Source organism: Equus asinus, chromosome 20 (genome assembly GCF_041296235.1).
Source record: "Equus asinus isolate D_3611 breed Donkey chromosome 20, EquAss-T2T_v2, whole genome shotgun sequence".
Taxonomy (NCBI): Eukaryota; Metazoa; Chordata; class Mammalia; order Perissodactyla; family Equidae; genus Equus; species Equus asinus.
Genome location: NC_091809.1, coordinates 91,703,149 through 91,721,861, shown reverse-complemented (window position 1 = coordinate 91,721,861; position 18,713 = coordinate 91,703,149). Strand labels below are relative to the sequence as shown.

Sequence of the window (18,713 nt, the reverse complement as noted above, 5' to 3'; positions counted from 1 at the left end):
CCTGATTGATTCACAGCTGGATCCCTAGTGCCTAGTATCCGGCACACGAGACTGGGTAAGCACATAACAGACCAGCCTATTTTCCCCTGTAACTACCCACATTTACCACTAGATGGCAACAGAGCACTTTACTTTTTGCGGGAGTGCTGCCTTAATCTGTGTACTTGGTAATTTATCAATGTCTAGTCACTTCTAGAAACAAGCAATTCTTCTTTATTAATTAAACTGCTGACAAAACACTTTGTAAGTAATGGATAACAAAATTCGATGACAATAAGGGCCAAATCATCAAGCTTTCCAAGCAGAGGGGACAGGGCAAGCACAGAGGAGCCAGCATAGAACAGGTTCAGGGACTTGCTGGTATAGGAGTCATACGGTGCCTGGAGGGGTGGTAGAAAGTGAGGCTGAGGTTAAAGTATAAAGGGTTTGGAAAGGCAGGATCCAGGGTTTATTCAGCATCTGATTAGTGTTTGTGGTCATTTGTTTGTTTGTTCATTAAACCCTAGGGGGCCATCTGCAGAGAGATGCTCCTAGAGAGCTGAAGGTGAGACTGCAGCCAGAGTGAGGTTGGAACCAGGCATTTAGTTAGGAGTCTTTCTCTTAAAATAATAATTGAAAGCTAGAGAGTGTATGAAGGAGAGAAAGTAAAGCAGAAAATAAAGGGAGAGGAGTAAGGGTGGACAAGACCTCAAAGTTCTCGTATATTTAAGAGGCCAAAAGACATCTGAGACACAGGAGGAGAAGCAAATTGGTATGATGCTATGGCAGTCCAGAAAATGGAGGCTTTAATTTAAAACAAGACAAACCAAACAAACAAAAAATTGTGGCCGCTAGTTTGGATTTAGCACAAAAAGTTAGAATTTAAAGAAGATGAAACTGATCATTTGTTGTCCAGTCCCCACTTCATCCCCCAATAAAAATGTGGAATAATTGCATTGGACAATTGAACAATAGACAGGAGGGGGGAGTGGTGGTGTCTGAAATATCAAGTTAAGTTGGATGTTAAGAGCAGACAAAAGATCACACAGGTTTTACAAGTGAGTGGGAGAAGATGACACAGAGGATGCAAGGATAGATCTTCTCTTTCTAAGAGCTTCTGAATCCCAAACAGAGTTGAGGCAGAAATTTCAGGAAGAAGAAGAATTAAGGGAAGATTTGTTATTTGTGATGGAGGATAAAAGTTTAAGTATGAGCGTATTTCTGGAAAGAGAAAGAAGAGAAAATTTAGTTGAAAATCTGAACATGCCAGAGCTGGAAGTGATTCAAAAGCATCTATTCAATGAATATACATTGAGTGCTGTGCCTGGGTGAAATGATGCTCTCATACCTATGACAGCATCATCTCGCAAGACTCACCCAAGACAGTAATTTGGAAATTAGTATCAAAGTCATAACTACATGCATATCATTTGACTTGGAGATTAAAAAGTCTATTTCCGGAAAGTATGCCAGTAAAAGTTTAAGAAATGTTTGAACAAATCCTGTTTCTGATGCATCTCCTTCTCTCCATGGCTATATTCACCATTAATGATCATTTGTTTCCACTTTTGTCCCATCCATGCAGTCCTCTGTGTCTTTTGCCAAGTGCTCAGGCTCCACTGTATCCCCGTCATCTGTGTGTTTAAAATCCGAACTCCTACCCTGTCAGCCCCATCTCCCATGGCTCCTCACTTCAAATTCAATTTGCCAGTGCTACCAAATTGCTCAAAGATCACTCTCTGCTGTTTCCTTTCTCCTCCTTCACATGGCTCCCTCTATCTAGATACTTCCCTTCCCTTTGCCTAACACAGAACAGGCTCCCCTTTCAGGAAATAATATAAAAGAAGGAAAAAGCAAGTGTATAAGTATATTCACATGTTTAAGAAAGAAAAACAGTGGGATTTTCATAATTGTTCAAGGATAGAGATAAATGGAATATTATGCTACCACTCAATATTATAATTATAGAAATGATGGAAATAAGATTTGTCATGATTTATTCTTGGTGAGCCCAGGCTGGTCCCAAGTAATCATCTTTCTTTTCTAGAGTATTACACATCATGTGTTTAAGAATCTACTCTAGAATTTTGCTGAAGTTTACATTTAAGCTTAGTATCCAAAATCAAATGTCTCTAACCCATACTAGGATTTCCGTTTTCACACATGTCCATGACTTCTCAAAGTTCTCTGTGTTGACTCTGAGACCACCTTTGCAAATGCTCTTAGTAGCTCAGATGATCTTTTGTTTTACATCAGCACTCAACACTCACTGATATCTGTGCCATATCAGAATTTGTCAGTGAGTCATAGAGATTTGTTGGCAGCAAGACAAGGCGCATGGGAATAGGGGCCAAATATATCCTGCCAAGTAGAAAGACACAGTCTCCAAGGGAAACAACCACCTTCAGTCTTGATTCAGGAGAACTGGAGGTTCAAGATGAAATATCAGGAACCAAGTGTACAACAGTAAGATGTTCAGAGAAGCAGCTGGGTGTCCACAGATTTCTTGTATAACCCAAAGCCTAGTTGCTTCCAGTGAAAAATCTCCATGGGGTGGCTCTTCTGGTCTCTTAGAGCTGCGAGGGAGATCAAATATTTGCACATTTCCCCACCCTTATATTCAGCCCATATTTGGTAGCTTAGATATCTCAGAAGGTTTGGGAGCCCATGATGTAGCATCTTTTCCTAAGTAATTTAACCCATTCATGAATGCCCCACTCACTTGCTCATCTGAGGTCACATTCCAGAGCAAGTTGAGCAATCCACATTTTTCTGATTAATCAAAATCAGGTAATTCATTCATATTATTTACTCTGGATGTAATATTGAGTCTTCTCAGCTTTCCTTTCAGAGCCTGGAAATAGAAGAAAGTGGAGACTGCTCTTCCGACTTTGTGACCGTGCACAGGGATGTAGAAGGGAAGACGGAAATAGGTTTGTTCCCCTAGAGCCTCAGCTTCCCTAGTTTGCATTTGGACCCATTCCTTTCTAAGGATAAAAAGGATCTGGCTCAATTTTCCTTCATTCCTCTGCACTACCTCCATCCCTCCCTATGGTCTCATCACCATTCCTTCTCCCACATCAGGGCCAGGAAGAGTGAGATGGAGAATCAAAGAACCATTTGAACAGAAAATGTGGAAGGCCACAATGAACTAGGGGTCATGCCTCAAGGGGAAAGTGCCATTGAGATAAACCCAGTGGCTAGAACCAATTCCCTTAGTGACATTCCCAGTGGGAGCATTTGGTAGACAAACAGAATTGAAATGTTGATGGGATTAAATACATATTAAGAAGAAGCAAACTGCTTTTCTATTTTGAAAATGAATTGTGACACCCACCAGAAAATTTATTTCTCAACAATTACCTGAAGGACAAATGTTTTCTTCTATCCAATGCCATATCTACTTGCTGTACTCTTGACCCTGTCTTGCCTGGGCTGGGTTTGATCCAGCTCGGTTGTGTGGCTTTGAAGCACCCGCCCCTGTGCTGAGCTCCTCCGGTGTAATGCTCATCAGTTTCCAGTCGGATGGAAATGTGACCTTCAGAGGCTTTCAGGCCACAGTCTCGTTCATTCCTGAAAAAGGTAAGAAGATAGCGGCACCAATGCCTCGGGTTTCAATTCTCATCCTCATAATGCGGTAATAAAGGGCAGCCTTTAGAGCCCAACATGGATACAGTCAATTCTCATTGTTGGCAACAGTTCTGTTCTATGAAGCCACCAGGAACACTGAATTAGTGAATACTGAGCCACTGCTCCTTGGGGGGAAAACAGAGCTAGGTTCCTATGATCCTGGTTTTATATGAGTTTCTGTTTAAGGTCACCTTATTTAATATATATTGTTGATTCATTAACATTGAACTCACAGCCAATATAGTGAACTCACCACTATAACTTGTGCCTGAACAAAGCTTACCTAACACACTTATTTTCTCCATAAGGCACATCCCAGCCTCCTCACACTTAGGAACACCAGAGGCACTTCAGCACTGTTTAGGACAATTTTAAACAGCCAAATCACCAACAAAAAACACAAAAATGCAAGAAAAAAATTGGTGGCACTAAACAGACCATGGAAAGAATGCTTGTTTAGAGTATGAAAGCTGAAACAAGAAGGCAGAATGTCACCTCGTTAGACCTCAGCTAGGAACACGGGCATCAGGTGACGAATTTTTCACTGCTCTGCACATGTCCATGAGTGACCGTGAAAGCACCATGAGTACTGGTTTTGAGTCACAAATAAATGTTAGCGAGTAGATAAATTTGCAAATATAGAATCCATAAAGAAAGAGGATCAACTATATGTCTGAATATTGGCCTATTTTTATAAATGTGTGATCTAAGAAAGAGTCATCTAAGATATTTTCTTCAACCTTCCAATGGGAGAATAATACATGCCTGGTAAGAATGTAGTGAGGATCAACTCAGTTAGGGTATGCTTGGCCACATAACAGAGGCTCAGAAATGTGAAATATCTTCACCAACTCCCAGTCCCTAAACACCTGAGCTACACGGCTTCCTTCCACGCCCTCACACCCATGAGCATTCTGTCCAAATTCCACAAAGCCAGTTATCGGCTTCTCAAGTTGTTCATTCTTGTTAGGCAGTAAGCAACTGCTTATGGCAAAGCAAGGTTATAGTTAAAATACTGCACTTTACAGTTAAAATACCCATAGAGTTCAGCTGACTGAGATGCCCCAGAATCCTAACAATAATAATTTTCTGATAAGTCCCAAATACTGGCCTTGTCTGTGATCTGAGCAATTGTATTATGCTTACATCCAGATTTAAACATCTCCAGATCAGAGGATGAGTCAATGTTTGTGGAGACACAGAATGTACTATCTGAAGAACCCAATGCTTCTGGTAAGCTCTTTTGGGGCATGGGACCAAGAGATACACACAGAGTGTATCAGCCGGGGTTCAACCAGAAATCCCCAAAAAGATACGGTGGAGTCCTAACCTCCAGTACCCCAGAATGTGACCTTATTTGGAGACATAGTCTTTATAGAGGTAATCAAGTTGAAATGAGGTCAATAGTGTGGACCTAATCTGACTGATGTCCTTATAAAAGGGGAAATTTCGATGCAGACAGAGACACACACGCAGGGAGAACATCATATGAACATGAAGCCAGAGATCAGGTGATGCATCATCTACAAGCCAAGGAATGCCAAAGATTGCCAATAAACTACCAGAAGCTAGGAGAGAGGCATGGAGCAGATTCTCCATCACCACCCCCAGAAGGAATCAACCCTACCAACACCTTGGTCTCAGACCTCTGGCCTCCAAAACTGTGACCCAATAAATTTATGTTGTTCTAAGCCATTTAGTTTGTGATATTTTGTTATGACAGGGCTAGCAAACTAACACACCAGGAACTGGCTTACACAATTGTGGAGGCTGACTAAGAAGTAAATCCATAGGGCAGGCAGTCAGAAAGGGAAGGACACCAAAGTTGCCCGGGCATGGGCTGAAGCTATTCTCTACAGGCAGAAATTCTTCTCTCTTTTGGGGATGCCTCAGCTCTGCTTTTCAGTCCTTTCTAATTAATTAAGTGAGGCCCACTCAGATTATCCAGGATAATCTTCCTCACCTAAAGTCAGCTGACTAGGGACCTTTATTACATCTGCAAAATCCCTTCACAGCAACATCTAGATTAAAGTTTGATTGAATAACTGGGGGCTGTAGCCAAGCCAAGTTGACACATCAAAAGAGCCATTGCATAGAGCTCTGTGGGCTGTGGTCATTGTCCCTCTTGCTCAAAGCAATGCTGAAATATTTCCAGTTACAAGAATCAAAATTCCCATCCCAAGTCATTCATTTGGTGGGAATTGTTAAATCACGTGCCAAATTGTGGCTTGACTCATAAGATCCATCCACTGAAAAACAGTGAGGATACCACTACTTTTTAATGCCATTAAATGACATTAAGAAATGACCATTGAGAAGTGCTGAACTTTCTCTTCTTGTTTCTGCCATCACATCCACTGATATATGTGTGCAAGATCTTGGTCCATGTGGACAATGTGGTGAGGGGAGCAGGCAGAGGATGAGGGTACAGAAACTTTTGTAGTTTGTCATTTTGATAGTTTGTCAAGAGAAAGATCTAGCACATTATTTTTAATTTTAGTTTTAATTTTTTTTTTTTAGTTTTACAAAGTATCTGACATGTAAAACACAGGATAATAGAGAGTATGGAAGGTGAATATTCCTTTTAATGAGAAGAGATGGATGCAGTCTGAGTCGTTCTGTTCTGGCTTCTTGGACCTCATGATACGTCGATGCCCTAAGTATAAAATCCTGGTAAAGTGTGGCTGCCGCAGTTCCTTCTCTTGCCACCGTGGGGGTACAGTCAGCAAAGTCACTTTTCTCAGCTTAAACCAAGCACAATATTTTCTAAGGAGTCTCATTACAACACTCTGCAAGATTTATTCATCATTTTGTCCCCAGCACCTACCGCAGTGCCCAGAACACAGCAGATGCCAAATAAATATTTGGTGAGTAAAATTAAATAGTCCACGAATAGCTCCTGATACAAAACCTCAATAAGAGAGACTTTCCTGATTTTCTCTCTCTGAACTCACACCTACTTTAGGGCCTTCTCCCTTTGTACAAATACACATAACAACTTGAGAAGGACAAGAAAAAGAGTTTACATGTGCCCTGTTTTAAATAGCACCCCTAACCTGGGTTACGGAAGTCATTCAATGTGCAATTTTATCCTTCACTTTTTATTTTGAAATTTTGCAAATCTACAAAACAAGTGAAAGAATAGTACAATGAGCACCTATTTATCCTTCACTAATATTCATCGATTGTTGACATCCTGTCACACTGGCTTACTACTCATTTGGTGCCTTCTCTGTACAAATCTCTAGGGCATAGGGTAGGAGGGTACATAGAGGAACAAGATATAGTGCCTATCTTCAAGGAATTTATATCCTAATAATGAAAATTAGGTGTACAAATAGTTGATGTTGTATGACTTCCATTTACTTAAAACTAAAATCATTCAAAACTAACATATAGTGTGAGATGTCAAGAGAGCAATTACCCTTCGGAGGAGGAGTGACTGGAACAGCTCTTGATGGGTCTTCTGGGATTCTGCTAATCTGTTTATTGATCTGCGTTCTGGTTATGCTTTTTGAAAATTCATTCAAAGTACTTTACTACTTGAGTATTTTTCTGTGTGTATGTAATATTTCAATAAAATTCACAACAAAATAAAAAAGTGTACAGAAAACCATAATACAAGAAGACACTGAAATAACTTCTGGATGAGATGATTAGGAAACTGGCATTTAATTTGGGCCTGCAAGGGTAAGTAGGATGTCAACATGATTCCACGTGCTGTGGGGAACCTTGGATGGTTTTGATCAAGGGAGTGACACAACCAAAACAGCACTTTGGGGAGGTTAATTTGGGAGTGTGAGGAGGACAGGAAAAGATTAACTGCAGGGAGAGTAGTCCAGGTGAGCAATATTGAGGATCTGAGCCCAAAGGTAAAAGGTGGATGCAAGATATATAGGTACAGAATCTGAAGGGTTTGGAGACTGCATAGTTGGAGCAAAAAAAAGGGAGACGTCAAGGGTGAGCCTGAAATGTTAGTGGTTTTCTTGAATATAACACCCACTTTCAGTAGTGTGTATATATTTTTTTATCTCTCTAGAATATAATAGGTATTTCTAATTAATCCGAGTTGTCTATTAGAGTGCCTGGCACAAGGGTGATGCTCAGAGATTGTAATCTGGGCTTGATGGTGAGGAGGATCCGTGAGTAATAAACATGGGTCTTCTTGGCCCCTTCCCAGGTGGCCTCTGCAGAGCTGCTTAACCGTCCCCTTCCAGATTTCTTTCCAGCCAGACTGTGGGAGGCAAGGAGGCCACAGCCAGCTCATGGCCAATGTAGGTTAGTCTGCAGATTGCCACCAGGCATCTCTGTGGAGGGACCATCCTTGGGAAGAGCTGGGTAGTCACCGCTGCTCATTGTACCAATATGTAAGTACCCTCAGGGAATGGAACACGGTGGGAGCTGATGGTTTAAACTAGGTAATCATTCATTCTTCAGCTGCCGCCTCCAACATCCATCAGGGTCTGCTGCTACTTCCCCGTTCACCACAGTGATGGGCAATCCATCTCCCCAGGCAGAACTTGAGCTCCTGGAGTGCTCAGGAAAGTTTTGCCCCCTCATTGTGTCTCTGCCATATTTTAACTAAACATGAGGCTGGCTGTTGGATAGAGATGTATTTATTTTATCGTATCTCCTTTCCTATGATTTTTCAATAAGAATTAATATTGAATTTTGTGAAACACTTTTTAGCATCTACTAAAATGATTAAATTATTTTCTCCTTTGATTTATTAATGTATTAAATCCATATTAATAGAATTCCTAACATTCCTACATTCCTGAAACAAATCCCACTTGGACATAATACATTCATCTTTTGACATACTGCTGGATTCTGTTTACTAATATTTCACTTAGATTTTTGCATCAATATTCATAATTGAAATAGACCTATAGCAGAGGTTCTCAAAATGTGATCCGGAGACTGCTGGGGACTTCCAAGATCCTTTCAGGAGGATCTGCAAAGTCAAAACTACTCTTATAGTAATGCATAGACATCATTCTTCCTTTTTACTCTCATTCTCTCAAAAGTGTACAGTGTTTTCCAAAGGCTACATAACTTGTGATATCTCAACAGACTGAATGTAAAAAGCAGAAAATCCCGCTTGTCTTTTATTTTAGCCAGACATTAAACAGTTTCAAGAAAATGTGAAACAATACCAGTCTTATTTAAATTTTTTCTTTTGAAAATGTAGTTATTTGAATAAATATGTTGTTCATGTTAATACTTAATAGTTTTATTATGGTTATCTTAAATAAATTAACAAATATTTCTTTTAACTTATGCTTTAATTTCTAATATGCTAACTATTGGTAAATATCACTCACAGGAAGAGAAGGTCTTTAGAATTGTCAATGATTTTTTCAAACTGTAAAGGTACCCTGCAACCAAAAAGTTTGAGAACCACTGCCCTATGGTTTTCTTGTTATTATCTGCCTTTGTGAAATGAATATCAGTTTTATTCATGAAAAGAACTAAAGAGATGTCCTTCTTTTTTCATTGGGATATAATTAATGTATAACATTATATTAGTTTCAGGTAAACAACATAGTGATTTGATATTTGTATATATTGCATAGTGACACCACAATAAGTGTAGTAACATCCATCACCACACCATAGCTATAATTTTTTTTCCTTGTGATGAGAACTTTTAAGATCTACCCTCTTAGCAACTTTATCTTAGAGTTTTCCTTCTTGCTCTATATTTTGCATACAATTTATGACGTGAGAATAATAAAACATAATGTCATGCAATTACATATTTTAAACATCTATTCATTGAAGGCTCAATGGTAACTTTCTCAATTTCCTTCAGTATTATCGGTTTTTAGATTTAAAAATTTCTCCTTCAGTCAATTTTGATAATTTATAATCTCCTAGTAATAGTTCAGATTTTCCTACTAACTGCTTTGAGTGGTACAAAACATTTCCTTATAATTAATACCTTCTGTCTTTGTGATATTTTCCACTTTCCTAATTTTGTGTATTTTTAAAATCTTTTTTTAAAATTAGACTAGCTAGTGTTTTGTCATCTTACAGAGGTTTTATTTTTATTCTAGAACACTCAAATTTTTTTAATGAACCTATTTCCTCTGACTGCACACTCTTGAGTCATTTCAGCTGACCTGGACAGGCAAGCTGAACAGGGCCAGGGACCGAGGCTCTGAGATACTTCCTGCCAATGGCTGATGGGCACAGCTATAATCTGTGCTGACAGCAAAATGACGCTGCAAGACTTGATTATGTTCCCATTAGAGCTCTTAACCCATTGAGTGATGTCAGACAGATTGCTTCATGTTTCTGAGCCCTAGAATCTTTTATAGACAAGGAAGAGAGAACATTCTCTATAGCTTTGCTGTGCTGGTGGAAGGGTTGGCTGCTGCTTTCATTGCCATGGTCAAGATGGTGGCTTTGCTTTCCCTCTGATCCCAGGGCTCCTTAGAGAGACACTTTCTAACTTCACATATTTCAGTGAGGCCATATCTGAGATTCCTTTTCCTCTCACCTTCTGGGGACTAGCATGCAGCTGCCTGAGTGGTGAATGCAAGCATCCATGAATTGGCCAAAGGTTCTCCCCAGGTAAGAGAACCCTGAGCCTCCCTTCTCTCCAACTAGCCATGACTGCCACAGCCTGACTTGACTGTAATTCGCAGTGTTAGCTAGGGGTTGGTCATAGATGTTTCTGTCATGGGGTACAAAATTTGGACTGAAATTTTTTCTCTTTATAAGTAGAGACATGGGAGTGGGGTGATTCAAGAGCCACTTCCAAGTTTGTCCACTGTGTCTAGCTTCACAATGGAGGCCCTTTCTTCTCCAGAAACCTACCACTAAAGAATTGTCTGTGGGCCAGCCTTTCTTTGTTTCCAGCCCCAACAAGACTTAGAATGAGCAAAGGCCATTTAGGAAACTCTTCCTGAGGCCCACGTCCACCTGGTGCCATGCTGGGCACTTGCAATACAAGGGTGAGTCAGACACCATCCCACAGGGTCACCAGGTACCTCTTTCAGGGGAATTCAAGCACCCAAGCTCCATGTGCCTTCCTTCTTCAGGGGATCTATTTAATGCTCCTTTTGACTTATCAGACAAGGTCCATCCAGCGCATTATAATCCACCCTGCCTCCTACAGCACTGCTGTGGCCTATGAGTTGGCACCATTGCAGCTGCCCATCTGCTTCAGTTCAATTGGCGTGTTCATTTGGCCTGGCTGCCTGATACAGGCCAAGGGCCGCCTGCTTCCAGGGTGTGCACAGTCACAGGATGGGGCCCGTCATCCAGGTCTGTGATCAGCTCTCACGCTGGTGTCCTTGAAACCTTACATCTCTGCAGCACTTCATAGACTCCTTACTTATACACTTCCTCTCACTTGCCTCTCACATTGCCCCTGTGGGGTGAAAAGGTGAGGACACCCCATGTTCAAAAAAAATAAAAGAAACTGAGACTTCTGAAGGTGAAGTGACAGTGACACAACTGCTAGGTGAGACAGAGCCTGCACTAGATTCACCTTAAGCGCAGTAATCTTTCTGCTGCCCCCACATTACCTGTCTCAGAGAATGAGCCAATAATTCTACACCATCCTGATGCCATGTTGCCCTTCCCTACCCTATGATTAATCACTTGATTCATTCATCCTTTCAGATGATCACATGCAAGTCTTCACTGAGTACCATCTTCTTGCCAGACTATCTATTAGGCTCTTGGGCCGCAAAAGCCAATAAAACTCAACCCCTGATTCCTAGCTTAGGATTTGAGAACTGAGTGCAGCTGCTCCCAGTAGAAGGTGATAAACGCCGTAACAGATGTAAGCAATAAGTTCAGAGGAAACGCTGAGAAGCGAGTGACGTCATAGGAATAGCACAGAAGGGGTTACTAAGGAGTAAGCATTTATGCTGTGTTTTAAAAGAATCAGAAGTTTTTCGGGTAAACAGAGGAGGGCAGGCATTCCATTCAGAGGAATTAGCATGAAGTAAGGATCAGAAAGTCTAGCAGAGGGATATTGAGGGTCAAGGGGGCAGATCTGTGTGACTGGTGCTTTGACAGGGAGAATGGATGGGAAATTATTTAAAATTACAGCTTGGGTTCCAGTTGTGAAAGGCCTTATTTTGGTGCTAAAAAGGTTGGACCCTATCTTGCAGTCAAGTGATGGAAACTATTGCCGTTTGAGTGCAGAGGAGAAAAAAATTAATCAGACTTGCACTAAAGAAAAGTCAGTCTAGCAGAAGTCAAGAGGATGGATGGATAGAGCGAGAGTGGAGGCAGGAAACAGTTAAGGAGATGCATAGATATAAGAGCCCAAATAAAATATGATGAGGACTACAAGAGTGACAATGAGGAGAAAGTAGGTTCACAGAATCAACAAGATTCAATGACAATTATGTTTTAAATGGAGGAAAGAAAAAGTCACATGAACACAAAAATGACTCCCAGGTGTCTAACTCCAGTGATTGCATAGCTAAAAGCTAATAGCAATAATAGTTAGAATTTATTATTTACTCTGGGCCAAATCCTTTACATGCATGATCTCATACAATCCTCTCAGTAAATGTGAGAAATAGGTACTATCCTTAACCCTAATTTTACAGATGAATAAACTGAAGCTCAGTGATCAATTCCTTTGCCAAAACAACTGGCCTAACTGGGATTCAAACTCCGGAATGTCTGAAGTCAAAAGAAACTGGTGCTCCTAACCACTATACCATACTGCATCTACTTCTACTGTTAAGCAAAAAAAAAAAAAAAGAGACTATCACAGCAGTAGTAGATTTGGAGACGGTGTGAGAGGGTGAAGATGAATTCAGTTTGTATCTGTTCACTTTTTGAGGTACCCGTGGGATTTCCAGCTACAGATGTCCAAGGGTTAAGAGTGTAGCTTGGGATGAGATGATCTAGGAGATAGCAGATACGAGTGAGAGTTGCAGCCTTGAAGAAGGCAATTTTCAGAGGAAAAGGAGTACAAGGACGAGAGGAGAACTCGAAGAAAGAGGCTGAAAGGAGCAAGTAGAAGGGGAGGAGGAGAACCAGGAGAGAGCATGAAAGCTGAGGAGAGAGTTTAGGTTTCAAGAAGGAGAGAGGGTCAATACTGTAAAATGCTGGACAAAAGCTACTAATATAAGAACAAAAAAAAGAGGCCTTTTGATTTGGTCACTGGAAGGTTGTGGGTAATCTCAGTAAGTCAGGATTCCATGGTCTGATTGCTAAAAATGGAGAGTGGATGGGAGGAAACAAAGAGGCAACAACAGAAATAGATTTCACTTTCAGGAAGAATGGTCCCCAGCACAACTGCAGCCTCAGGGCTCTGCCGCCTGATGCTGTTGGGCTTCAGGAGTCATGGATGCAGGTACTAACATACTAACATGCTTCCAATAACAATTTATTTCTCAGCCTTAGTCTTCAAAGGGACTACGTTTTCTCAAAGTCATGTAGTAGGCTCCTCTTTCTTATTCCCACAGCTATCGTTTCTTATAAATGTTTCTGATAATATAATTTTCTTTGACAGCTTGCCCAGAAACATCACATACCTTTTAAACCACATAGTAGAATCCACTTTCCTCTTGTCTATGTGGATAACATACCCAAATATCCCCTGAAATAATATTCTGTTTTTGGTTTTCTTTATTGGACCTTAATTGACTTTAACAAAAGAGATGCCTTGCCTTCAAGGTGGAGAGAAGTCCAATAAGCTACTGCAGCTTAACATCGCATCCTTGCCTCTGACGCATGCCAGGAGTGCCGTGCAGCCCTCTCTCTAGGGATGCTCCAGAGAGCACTGGGTGCTGACTCCCCTCCTGAGGGAGGTAAGGATTCCTGCTGAGAAGGCTCTCTACCCACCGTCTCTCTCCTCTCTCACAGTGCTTGTGGGGGACTAGGGAGCTGGCAGCCTGTGGGAAATATTCTGGTTATCACCTGGTGGCTTGACAAAAGGGCCTCTACTGGAGCTGCTTTGACAATGGGAGAGGCTAGAATCTTCAGGATCCTGAGGGGCCCAATATAGACAATTTTAATAACCTTCTTTTGAGAATTGAATGGTTCTTAAAAAAAAAAGCTTCCTTTGGTTGTTCAGAAACATTCTATTCCCACATAGAAATTAAGGAAAAAGCTCCTCCTTTTATATTTTCAGGATTTGTGTTTCCTTTCTCTTTGCATCCAGATTTGAATCACTATTTGTCATGGACTGAGGTAGGGCAGGCAACTCTACAGTTTCTCAAGATCTATCTCATCCTATTTGGGGAAGTGGACTATAGTTAATGTATCATACATTCTTTATTCCTCCTCAACCCTCACCACATTTATTATTAACATTCAGTTAAAGTTATATCAGCAGACAAAGTATATCACAAGATTAAATCTACAGTTTACATATCAAGACTGATGGCCCACAAACCCCTAACTGTGATCAGGGGTCCTTGTCAGTTTGCAGAGAGAAGGCTGTGGCATAATCAGCTGTTTCAAGGGTCCAACCATCCTGAACCCCAGCAGGAATACTCTCCTGTCCTTTCCCAGAACCTCTTTCTATTCTTTTTCTGGATCATCACCACCTGGTCCTATTTTTTCTCCCTTCACCCTCAGAGAATAGCCCAAACATCTGAGGAGAGCTTGCACATTTCACCATGGTGAGCACTAGTGCCACTGCTTGATCAAGCCCTTTTCTATTCTAGAATGACTCTAGGGGCCCCTAGGTCTGCCTCCTGGAAGTTTCTGGGCACTATGCCATCTTTGGGATAACCAACTAGAGCCTGGGCTATAGACTGATTCACCACCCAAATGCTTCCATGAACATCTATGATTGGCTCTGCCTGCACCTCCATGACAACGGAACTTTAAAAGAATAAGTTTTCTGAGTTGATGAAACTCCTTCCCATAATGTTCTCCACAAAAATGGCACTGGCCTATCTCCCCACAGGTCTCAAAGGAAGCCTTGAAGACTACTGTCTCAAGGGACGCCATATAGAACTCATTTCTCTTCATATTAGCAAGGATGTTCAATACTTTGCAGACTGGGATCATGCTCAGTGTAGATAAATTTATTTGTGGGAATGAGCGTTCTTACTTTCCTCCTCTGTTTTGATAATTTTTAAAAATCTATCAGTATTTGCTTGTCCATCATGAGGAAATGGAAACTATCACATATTGAGTGACAATTGCTGTTATGGGTATTTTACATTCATTTTTTTCATCAAAACTTCTTTAAGAATAATATTGGCTAATACTAATCTATAACTTATTATGTATTAGGATTTATTTTAACATTTTACATTAACTTATATAATCATCATACAACCCTATGAGGTAAGCATTATTATCAGTATCATCCTCATTTTAAAGATGGAGAAACCAAGGCATGGAAATGTTCAGAAATAATTTCCAGTCAGATCATTCATAAATTGGTTAGAGCAGGGATATGAACCTCAGCAGTCTGGTACCAGAGTCTTGCACAGCGCTATGCTGCCTCTCAGGTAGGCATTCTTGATGTAAGCATCCCCAACAAGCAGATGATGAATCTGAGTATGAGAATGGTTGGGCCATACAATGAGGATCCACACTGACCTTTGTCTAAGAAATCCTGTTAGCAAGTAGGTCCCATGTTCAGTTCAGTTCAAAAGAATTATTTTTTGAATTAAGAGCTGGCCTTTGGGTCAATTTCCTTCTCCAAGGACACTCCAAGGAACCACTGAGACACCTTAGAGTTTCCTTCTTCATCTACATTGAGTATAATCAGAAAGCCAGCTCTGTAAAGGAAGCAATCAGCAAGTAATTACCAAACACCTGTGATATGCCCAGGCAAGCTGGATAAGTACAAGAGAAGGCAGAGATACGTCCCTGCCTCAAGAGCTGCCCAGTTTCACTGGAGGCATAAGATAAATGGATCCTTTTATTGATAATAATATCAATTAATATCCTCAGGATAAATGTATCCTTTTATTGATAATTATTATTGATAAATGCAATAATCAGGGAATAATGGAAGACAGAGTATGGTCATGGGCAGGAGCTGTGCCTGGACATCTGGTGGGAGCTGTTCCAGAGCAGGTAGAAACAATGGATTGGAGTGATACAAAAATGCTGCACAGAGAGGGAAGGACTGGGTCTGCTGGACAACCTAAGGAAATTTTTCTGAAAATATGTTTGGTCGACGTACTTGTTAATATTTAACAAATTTATTATGCAAGTTAAAACTTTTTGTAGGTGTAGAAGGTAATTTGAGTTTCCCCAGGTCTCATCAGCCTACGGATAGAAACAGAATCACCTTAATAAGAACACTCCATGTTCCACTTATTCCTGTTCCACCTGTTGTGAAGGATCTCAATCCTTGCAAAATGCCCTTCTAATGTCCTGTAGCCCTAAGAGGTGTCTCACATGTAGTTGGGAACAAGTGTGCTCCCATGCGGAAGTGCGGTTCTTCCACCTCCCACACTAGGTCCACCAGGAACTGCATTTCCCTGCTCAGCCCTCCTCAGGGCCTCCGCCACTACACTCCTCTGTGTGCCCCACTCTCCTCCCAGCTCCACCACTGAGTTACTGGATCCCTGGTGGAGTCAAAACTGTCATGTTCTTTGGTGAAATGAAGCAGAATGCTACCCTCCATGAGCACTGCTCGGGCCCTACTGTTTAATAGGGACTTTAGTGAAACACTTCTTTCAGTTTCGATTTAAAGACCTCACATTTCTTTCCTTGGGATGAGTCTGATATTTGTACACCCCTGTTCTCAGCAGCATTATTCCTAAGAGCTAAAAGATGAAAGCAACCCAAGTGTCTATCAATGGATGAATGGCTCACCAAAATGTGTATTGCAACAAAGATCAGGCATCATCCTCAGGAGCATCTCATCCAGGTATGAGAGAGACCTGTAGAAGCATTCTCCCCATCACCTCTCCAGTAAGCAGAATGCTCATGACTGCTGGGCAGGGTAGCAAACACCAGCGTTGAGTCCTGCTCTCTGATTTCTCTTCTTTCAGGCTCCATGCTTACCTATCTCATGTTAACACTGTCTATCTTCAGAGTAGACTATACTACAATGGTTCAGACCATTGATTTCTTAACTATAGACACATGGTGGTGCCATCCACAGACTACTGCACCTAAACAATATGATCAGACACAGGTATTCCTAATATACTTAATCATGTATTTATAACTAATGTCCTGGGTTGTTATAAGGCTATCCCAATGCCTGCACATAGTAGGCACTCAACCAATGGTTGCTAATAAGGCCATACCTATCACAGAAAGCTAGTCTCATTCATTATGCTCTGATTCTTGGTCATACTCAAAAATTCTAGGGCCATGTGAGTTTGCCCCTATATACAATCAACACACATAGCAGACATTCTGTTTTTTGTAGAATAATGTGTTTATTTTGAACAAATTAACACATGTGGCTTAGGGAGGATTTGAACTATTGATATATGACTATAGCAATCTCAAGTTTTCTCATCCGAAACCCATACTAACAAGACTGTGGCTCCAAATTGATTTAACTGAAACCAAATTGACTTGAAACGAGATTGTGAACAGGACAATTTAGTTTAAATGACAAGTTTGGTCAAAAATGAGCGTTTCCAACCATTGCCTTTTATTGATCATTTTAATACACCCTAGAGCATTTTATATCTCTTTTTGCATCTTGAAAAAGTTTGGTCCATTTTCCCTACTTTAAGGCAGGGGAAGGGACTGACTTGCTTTTATGCAACTCATTTACATCCAACACAGACTATAAATATCCAAAAATAAGAGCTCTAGAAGGATGTATCCAAAGGGGCTAGTAAGGATTTTCTCTGGGTGGATAGGATATGGGTGTTCTTTAGGTTCTTATTAGGCTTATTTCTTCATTTATTCAGCAAACATTTGCAAGTGTCTCTATCTGCATCAGGCATCTAGGCACAAGGGATACTTCAGTGAGCAAAATAGACAAAAGTCTAATTGGGGCAGGGAGAGAGATAATAAGCAAAGAAGTTAAAAATATAGCAATTGGTGATAAATGATACTGAGAAAAATAAGTCAGAGATGAGGGATAGTGAATGCTGGATAGGGGGGTATTAGCAATTTTAAAAAGTGACATTCAGGGGCCGGCCCCGTGGCCAAGTGGGTAAGTTCGTGCACTCAGCTTTGGCGGCCCAGGGTTTCGCCGGTTCAAATCCTGGGCGCAGACATGGCACTGCTCATCAAGCCATGCTGAGGCGGCTTCCCACATGCCACAACTAGAAGAACCCACAACTAAAATATATATATATACATACACAACTGTGTACTGAGAGGCTTTGGGGAGAAAAAGGAAAAAATAAAATCTTAAAAAAAAAGTGATGTTCAAGGAAGAGCTGTTAAGGAGACATCTGAGCAAAGATCTGAAGGGGGAGAGGGTGAAGGCTATGCGTATATCGGGGATTCGAGCATTCCAGGCACAGATAATATGAAGTGCAAAAGGCCTGAGGTGGGAGCGTGCCTGATGTGTACAAAAACCAGCCAAAGATCAGTGTGTCTGGAGAGGCATGAACATGGGGGAATCAGAGAAGTTAGGTGCGAAGGGCAGCTTGTGCAGGACTTTATGAGCTAATGTAAAGACACTGGCTTTTACTCCAAGTGGAATGAGAAGACATTAAATGGAGAAACAGGACCTAAACTCATTTTAACAAGATCACTCTGGCTACTATATTGAAACTACTGTGGGAGAGGGCAAGGGAGGAAGCGGGGAGATCGCTTGGAGACTAGGGCATTAATCAAGGCAAGAAACTGACATCTGAATGGCAGCAGTGGACAGGGTGAGAAGTCAGATTCTGGATATACATTAAAGTCAGAGCCAACAGGATTTCCAAATAGATTGAATGTGAGGTGTGAAAGAGAAAAGTCAAAAATTATCCCAGTGGTTTGCCTAGAGCAACTGGAAGTATGATGTGCCATTTCCCGAAATTAGAATTTTTGAACCGTGTGAGTTAACAAATGTGGCACAGGAAGGCTTCGAACTATTTATATAACTATATTAATCTCAGGTGTCCTCATCCTGAGACGACTTCCTCAGATGACTAAGATTTCAGAATTCTGGGGGAAGATCAGGAGTTTGTATCTGATAATGTTAAGTTTGAATTGCCTGCGGCCATTCAAGAGGAGATGTC

The 18,713-nt window shown here is 41.0% G+C and overlaps 1 protein-coding gene across 1 annotated transcript in view; it reads left to right on the top strand.

The window, feature by feature from the left end:
- The window catches only part of OVCH2 (ovochymase 2), a 29,650-nt gene extending 13,431 nt beyond the window's left edge, over positions 1-16,219 (top strand). Inside the window, exons 13-16 of the mRNA XM_070491524.1 lie at positions 2,819-2,912; positions 3,430-3,561; positions 4,738-4,842; positions 16,110-16,219. Coding sequence (XP_070347625.1) covers positions 2,819-2,912; positions 3,430-3,561; positions 4,738-4,842; positions 16,110-16,219 — 441 coding nt within the window. The remainder of the gene's footprint in view (positions 1-2,818; positions 2,913-3,429; positions 3,562-4,737; positions 4,843-16,109) is intronic.
- Positions 16,220-18,713: the final 2,494 nt, after the last annotated feature.